Source organism: Corvus brachyrhynchos, unplaced genomic scaffold (genome assembly GCF_000691975.1).
Source record: "Corvus brachyrhynchos isolate BGI_N302 unplaced genomic scaffold, ASM69197v1 scaffold14, whole genome shotgun sequence".
Taxonomy (NCBI): domain Eukaryota; kingdom Metazoa; phylum Chordata; class Aves; order Passeriformes; family Corvidae; genus Corvus; species Corvus brachyrhynchos.
Window position 1 is genome coordinate 7,473,470 of NW_008239110.1, and position 8,393 is coordinate 7,481,862.

At 40.2% G+C, this 8,393-nt stretch overlaps 1 protein-coding gene across 1 annotated transcript in view; it reads left to right on the forward strand.

The window, feature by feature from the left end:
- The window catches only part of LOC103619389 (transmembrane protein FLJ37396), a 28,897-nt gene that overhangs the window by 12,239 nt on the left and 8,265 nt on the right, over nucleotides 1–8,393 (forward strand). The window contains 3 exon segments of the mRNA XM_017739406.1: nucleotides 2,627–2,740; nucleotides 4,064–4,169; nucleotides 4,728–4,865. Coding sequence (XP_017594895.1) covers nucleotides 2,627–2,740; nucleotides 4,064–4,169; nucleotides 4,728–4,865 — 358 coding nt within the window.

Genomic DNA, 8,393 nt, shown 5'->3' on the forward strand with positions numbered 1-8,393 from the left:
AGAAGGGAGAGAGAAAAGGGTAGAAAACTAACAGTTTTAAAGTGGGGCTTGATTCATTTATGGATAGGATTTGCGGGATGTGATTGCTTGCAACAGCAAAGTTGGGTGTGTAGGATAGACGACATTTCAGTCATGGTTTGTCTTTGTCTTAACCCTTTTTCTAACTTTCCTCTTGAAAATTCAGAGTCTGTATTAAAAAGCCAGCAGCATTTATTTTCAGCAGCTGAAACCTAGACATCTTTAAGATACGTGAGCCATGACCACTCAACTTAGTTTGGTGGAAAATCTAATTTTCTGTCACAACTCTTTTTCATTGAAACAAGAACTTCTTGAACTATAATCTGACATGTGGAACTTTCTTGACCAAACTAACAAACAGGTTAATCTACATTAACCCGAAAGATTCCATAAAGCAAGGAGGTCTCTTTTCTTGGCAATTTGTGTTTCTTGTTTAGATACTCAGCTTTCTAACAAAATAGAAATTCTAGTTAAGCTACTGCTGGTTGGACTTTTCCTTCAATTATATACATGCATACATACAAACACAAATATTTTCTGGTAATTAATAAGGGGTAAGGTTACACTGAATTTTTCATTTACTGTTTTTTCATGAAACCTGTAGGAACTTAGTATCTTGAAAGTTCTGTCTCTGTGTCAGATTTCATTAACATTCATCAACTGCTTTAAAAGTCGTGTAGAGCAGACAGATGAGTAGTCTGGATCATTGCCTGGCTGCATTTCTTTTGGGAACGGGACTAAGAGGACATATTCATCTGAGGTGGCATACTTAGAAATCCCTGGAAAATAGCAGTAAATTGTCATTTTCTGCTATGAGAACTGAGTGGAAAGTTATGACAGAAAGTAAGACCTCAGACACATATGTAAGGCCAGTAAGCATAACATTATCTTCATTTTAGAGAAGATGGTTAAGTCAGTCTAAATATCAATATAAACCTATATAGTTTATTTAATGCAGTACTCTGAGGTGATGTTTTTACATCTTCTTTTGATGTGATGAAGTTCACAGTTCATTAGAGTATGAACTGGTAGAGGCTCAGATTCAGATTGAAACATCAGAAAAGATCTCTTTTTCTGTTATGCAGTGCTAATGTAGTGAGTGCACCTGCATTTGTGGATTCCTCTACCTCATAAAATAGCTTTTGTCAGATGTGTCGGAATTACTCCCATTACTTGACTGTCTCTCTATTCCTGGAGTGGAAGGTCATTTACATTTAAAAATACACATTTATGTTGTGTGTACTGTTCCTTACAGCCCCCTTGCTTCTTTATGTTCCTCAGTGTTTCCCCAGTTCTCAGTTTCTCAGTATTCCTCTTCTACCATTCGATGACAAGGGACGTCCTTTGGTAGAAAACTAGAGGTAGACAGTGCAGCTTTAGTTTGAATTTTGCTTCTTTTTGGTTTTGTTTGACACAGTCACCTTTTTAATATCTTTTATTGTTCTCTATATTTCCCCTTTACGTGATAACAAGCTGATGTGTGTGCTGATGGCTGTTCTGTACAGGCTCTTTACATGTCTATACTGGTTAACTGAGACTACCATTTATAATAATAACACAGCGCTCTTTATTTTAAGACTCTAGAGTTGATTTTGGCTGTGCCCCATATGATTCTTTATTGATGCACGTGGTGTCTTTCATGTATTATTTTGTCTCCTCACCTTTTCTTTCCTTTACTTTGCAGGCAGGGAATGACACCTGATTTTAAAAGATTAAGAGCTATGTCTTCTAGGTTCTCTTTGCGTTTTTATCACATTCTCACATTCTCTGTGACCTGATTGCTTGACTGATAAAACACCCAATTTGATGTTAGGAGAAAGAAAGGGAGTATCTTACTCCTTTGCACTCTGTACCGAAAAGTCAAAGCCTTTCTTTCTGACATCTTCTTACACTATATGAGATGGAGCATCACAGACCAGATCAGTATTTCTGTGGTTTTGCATCTGAAGGAGTGCAGTGATGGATCTGTAGGGAGGGAATGCTAAAAGCAGAACAGTGCCCAGCTTCTGATGCTTGGTGCTTTAGAAGTTTCCTGAGTTAGTGGTTGCATCTAGACCATGAGTTTACTGTGGCTGATGGACTGCACTCATAATTCATTAGATGGGGGAAGTTGTGTTAGGGTTGCTTCATACTGGGGCCATCTAGAGTAAATGTTTCTTAAGTTATGAAATCACTGTTTTAATAGTAATAATGTGTATGTGCTCTACTTGTCTGTTTAAACTTCCTCTCTGGCAGTCAGTCCTCTGCCCAATTTCTAGTCTGAAATAGGGTTATTCATCTCTCTGCAAAAGGCTGTCCTTTCTAAATAGGAACAGTTAGCCTATTTCCCTTTGTTTTTCCTTATGACATTACAGGCTTGCAACTGACTGCCCTTTGTGAGTGCTGTCCGTGTCAATTGAATGGGCAATCCTGAGCAACCATCAGGTATCTCAGAAAACACTCGTTTGCTTTGTATCCATCACACCATTTCAGATGCCAAGAAATGTTTTAAGTTGAATGCAGGTGTCTCACTGAAATGAACATGATGGATGTAGGTTTCTAGATGTGGATTGTTTACAACAGAAGGAAAGTTAAGTTTTTGAATGTATCCATGTGGTTTTGGTTTTAGGTTATATAAGGCTTTTGCAGTGGAAGCAGGTTTTAGGAAGTTCCATTTGTACCTGAGACCTGTGCTCTTCGAATCTACATCTCAGATGGAAAATATTCCATCCCACCGATATTCGTTACATCTCTCTTGGAAAATGACAGCTCTCTGAAAGGTAGACTGATAATTTTTTAGGTTTCATGGGATGTAATCTCTTTAGATCAGATAGGATCAAGCCTTTAGTCTGCTTAGGCTCACACATAAGCCACTAAAACTTCAGTGTATAAAATACATAAAATTATTCAGGCAGAAATGTAAAATGCTGCATGAGTTGTTTCTTATTTGCATAGTTGGGGATTGAATAATACTAATTTGAAGCTGTTGAGGAGTGAAAGTGAAGAAAACACTGCATCTGTGTAGAACACTGGCAATTTTGCAACGAAAGTGTATTTTCATTCAAAGTGAGGAGTTCCTAAGGGACCTGACCTGAAAGCGATGGCCCCAAACCCCATAGGTAGCGAAACAGGACCTCGGAAACTGTTGTGACAGTTTTCTAATTCTGAGCACAAAGCAAGCTTATTCTCCTAGAGTTAAGCTGCACTTCATGAAGTGACCTCTTTGGTCTTTGTTTTTCAACTCAGTGACTACTGGACCCAATCTCCGCACAAGGAAAAGGCTATTTATTATCTTCCCTTTTCCTCTGGGGAAAGTGACTGGAACAAGTAGATTTTACAGTTGCTTTGATTTACTCTTTAAAGAGTCGATCAGTATGTGTGTATACGCACACAAAATACACCAGTTTGTGTGTGCGTGTGTGTATTTTATATCAGGGTTTAGGAGGAAGGAAAGAAACAGCTTGTGAATCCTCTTCCTGATTTCAGGGAGAGCATTCTGTCAGTTGCTCACTGTGGCTAAGCCTGGGCAGCAGGACTCCCTTCTGACTACCTGCAGACCTATGCTGTTGTTTGAATCCAATCCCCTTGCATATAGTCCAGCCTGCTGTGAAAACTGGGCTGTTCCTAACAAGTTTAGCACTTGCAAGCGACTTGGGGAGAAACTTTAGCTGCTAATTGCATTAGAGCAGTAGTGTATATCAGAGCCCAGAAGACAGTACAGCAGCACAAACCCCCACATTAGTAACCAATACTTGAAACAAGGCATGATTAAACTAAACAAGCAGATTTTTCACTGGCATAGACCAAGCTCATCTTGGAGGAGTTAATGAATCATTGTAAAGTCAACCACAAAACATAATGAGAACATATTCTTTTTCTTACAAAACTCCTTTGAAAACTAAAGCATCATCCTAATATCACTAAATTAAGGATTAGAGTCACCAATTCCACTATTGTTCTAAATTTAAAAGGGGAAAGAAGTAAAAAGTATTTCTGAATTTATCATAATCTTCCTTTTATCTTCAGTTTGGCTTCTTTCTGTCATGCTCCATGTTGATAGATAATTTTGCTTTTATTTCAGATATATTCCATGTAGCTTACCATTAAGCATTCAAGAAATTGACAATCATATTGGAAAGTTTAGTATGTGTACAAGAGATCGTATAGTGCAGGTGAATGGTTTAATCTGCGGAATAAGCAAAAAGATGTGTATTAAATTATGGAAGAAAATTAGTTTAGTCTTCAATGGTTTTTTGCATACTTAATCCTTTCCTCTTTGTACAGGTGTATAAAAACAGTATCACAGACTGCCAGGCCATGGACATTTCTTCTTTAAAGCTCTCCACAAGGTCTCTTTTTTGCCATCAACTCAGTCATGACCTGAACTTTGCAGCATGGTGGCATGTATTTAAAAATTTACCAAGGAAAACCAAATATGTTTTATTTGGTATCTATTCTCTTCCCAGCCTGTTTGCACATGGCTGCACTCTCTAGCACTCTGTTCTACTGAGTAGAATTGAGCATACAACTCACTAAACATAAATGAATGAAATATTTCCTCGGTCCCTACATTGAGTCATGTTTCAATGATAACAATGCATACAAATATAATGCCCTGCCTTACTCCTCCTTTCTTTAATTAAGCTGCTGAAGTACTACAAAACAGAGAGCAGTTTATGTAAAGTGAACAGCAGAGGAAATGCCTAACACGTTTTTTTCCCTTTCCTTAGCTCTTGTATCTATCAGGAATAAGGAAGATGGAACTTATCCTGGCCTGTCAGGTCATTCAGAAAAATGCTCTTTTGGCAGACATTCAGCAAGCCTCCTTTTGTTATTGGATCCAGCCTCCCCATACCCTGGACAGAAAGGTTAGAAGCATCTTCCTCACACTGCTCTAGCAGTAATGGAGTTAGTCAGCCCCAAGAGGGTATCTGTTAGTTCTGCTTATAATCAATTGGGTGGCAGTCCTGAACAATACTTGGAACAGCATCACGGATGACTGCAGGAACTGCAGTGGGTGTGTATTAGCATACAACATAAAAATAAATGGTGTCACATCAGTGATTTATTCAAAGTCTAAGACTTGGGTAAGCGATGAAGCATAGCCAAAAATACACAAGAGAGGACTGATGGAGGTTGGAGATTAATTGAATTCAAAAGGCACAGGTGAAGTCTTAAAGCCTGTAGTATGCAGAAAGGCTAGCAATCACAATCTGACCTTGAAATATGCATTTTTCTGGGGTGGTGAAACCATGAATTCCCACTACCAAAAACAGTATGGTCAACACTATTTGCAATGGGAAACATCCATGCCATCCCGATTCCATAATGTTGGTTCAAAAGCTACCTTCCAGGGTTACCAAAATTATTCTTCCTTGCCTAATATTTGGCTTTCCCTTTTTTTTTAACATCCTGTATTTAATATATGGTGTTCAGGAGTTGACCTTGCTTTATATATGCTAAGTTTTTGTAGGGCTCTGTGCAGCATTTCTTATGCAGCTGTCGTCTCTCTTCCAGAGAAAGCTGCCTTACAGTGGTGAGATAAGTGATCTCGTGTGCAATATTGAATATGTAAACAAAGAGAGATTCTTTGGGGCTTGTTGTGCCTTCTCTGTGTTTATATTGACATCTCTTTCCATGTTCCTTAGTACACTTCTTCCATCTCCCCTCAGCCTCCTCTTGCATCCCTGATGCACCCCGTGCTCAATCCCTCACTACCAGGGAGTATCCTCAGGTCATTCCTGAGTATGGGAAGTGCCTGTGATTTGCTGTCTAGCCAGGCAAGAAATACTGTGTTTTGCAGCAGGTTTGTAGCTGTGCATGTGCTGACTGCCTGGCTGTGATGCTGGGAACCCAGCTGGCTGCTGCCTCCTGGGAGCTGAGCAAGCCAAACAAAACAGCCAGGGATCAAACCCTCCTTTCCTTTTCCCTGAGCAGGGAGTTCTCCTCACTAGCTGAATGCTGATTTTGCAAAACTGGAAGGAACTTTTTACCCTTGAGACCTCTGTTCTTATGTCAAATGTATTTAAAATTAGTCAGAGGGTTCAGAAGTTGTTGGAGATGAACCAGCTGAGGGAATGAGAGTAAAACATTTCCTGTGTGACACACCACTAGTTTTTTTCTGAGTTCAGATATGAAAAATAGATGTTATCATGACAGTCAGTTGTCTCATTTTGGGTCACTCATAGCTGTAGCATAAGGAGGGGAGGGAAAGACACATGCAGCTGCAGCTGTGACTTGCAAACTTCTGAGCATGAACTGCTGTTTCTAGAGCAGTGTCCTACACGCCGTCTTTCCTTACATTGGGGATGATTGTAAAAGAAGTCCTAGGGTCAGCAGTAACCCCAGAGACTGTCAACTGCACCAGAACAGACTTGCTCCACCACTACATGGTTTGCATGCTGTCCTGGCACAAGCAGGACAGTGATTCTGCATTGTATGGCTGAGATCCACTGGCCCAAACAAATTGATACCCTGATGATCCCCCAGAAAAAAACTTAGGGCTGTATGGTCAGAGCTGCCTGCTTGCTGCTGAGCAGGAACCTTTGCAGCACTGAAATGCAACTTTTGGCAGCACACAGCCATTGTCCCAGGGGGCTGCTGCACTCTGAAGCCACTTGGTGGGCACCCAGGCAGTGAGACCAGCTGTTCTGCCTCTTTGGGCTGGCCGGGGTCTGCTTCAACCCCCAAACTGGTTTCCATTCCCTCTCACAGACAAGTCTTCATTTCTAATCAGATCCTGCAGCACTGAAGTCTTCAAAGGAACCTGAGCAACCTGTTGAAAAGAATTGATCTTCCAAGCATTTGGAGATCTCTTACTGGCTAAATGCAGAATGGTTTCTTTCCCACAGAATGGCAGCAACTCTATTTTTCATTTTCAGATGCCTCCTCTCCTCTACAAATCATTTAGTGGCTGCTGCATGCATTCTGAAACAGTTTTTGCTCATTTACCGTCAGTGGGTATTAGCTAACTTATCAAACTCACACACAAGAGGCAATCAATACAACCAACAGAGGCAGTGATAAGGTGCTCATGCATCTGTTATTCCAGAATAATATGCAAAAATGGAACAAATCTTGTAAAGCCTCCCTACATACGAAAAGGAGATGGATTCAGGATGTCACAGGCTGTGTCTGCACTGAGGGACCTACCAGTGCTATGAGCGGTGTGGTTGCCCACCCAAAACAGGGCAAGGTCTGTGGTATTTCCCTTCAGCCTGTGTGAAGGAAAGCTGTTTGTGTGATGCCAAGGGAGCTGTGTGCTCTGCAGCACCTGCCACTGCCTGGCTGGTTGACAGCCAAGACCCATGGGCTGTGCCATGAAGGGCACAGGCTTAACCAGGTCAGACTCGCTGTGCAGTAAGTCCTCGTGCAGACCAGTCTGTTTGATAGTGGTCCAGGACTTTCAGAATGATGAAATCCCATGTGTTTGAAACCTCAGTGCCCAGCTTTACTGCCTTTGTTTATAGGCTGAAATATTTCTCAGGAAGACACTGCTCATGTCTGCCCATTTACTTCTAAGGCAATTGCTCACCACTGATTTTTTAATACATGTTTTATATTCCTTGTGCTCAGAAGAGTTGTTCTCTGGGCAATAAGTCAATTTTCTACAACTGAGCCAAGGTGTTCTTTGGTAGACCTATCTGCAAGCTGCCACTAACCCAAGTCAAGTTAGTACTTAGTTAAGAGAAGGAAGTCAACCCTCAAAACATGGCTTTTTTCCCCCCTCTTTGATCTTTCTCTTTCCTGCCATACATGCAACAATAATTCTTCTTGATCTGCAGTGGAATTAGTGTGCTTTTTTAGCACCCCTGGACTTCAAAGTACCTGTGACACTTTTGAAATATGACTTAAACCATTTGGAAAAGTACCACTTGTTCCTATTTGAAAATTAGGATTATTTTTATATAAATAAGCAAAAATTTCTGAGGCTCCTACATAACAAGAGCCAATGGGACTTACATAGGAGTTGTGAGGGAATGAGTGTAGTTTTTTGTGTTTGTGGGGAGGAAAACCGATTTTCCAGACAAGTAATCTAGAGAAACAATTATTTGTATGTATTTGAAAATGTGACTATCTGTAAATATTCATATTTTTGCAGCTGATTGAATTTTGAGAATGTTGTCTGATTTATAAATAGGGTACTGCCTCTAAGTCTGCTGCTGCTACGGTTTCATTATGCCCATGCTCAATGAGAAATGTTTTTCTTCTGTGACTTTCAATGAACCCAGTGAATTATTATACCATAAAACTAGAGTAAATGAAAACACACAGAATTGCAAATCTGCATTGATTTAGTAGGAAGAGCTGCCAGTCTTTATGACAGCAAGCACAGAATTGATGTTCATGATATTTTAGGAAAGAAATGTTAAGTCTAACAAGTCAGAGCAGTTAAG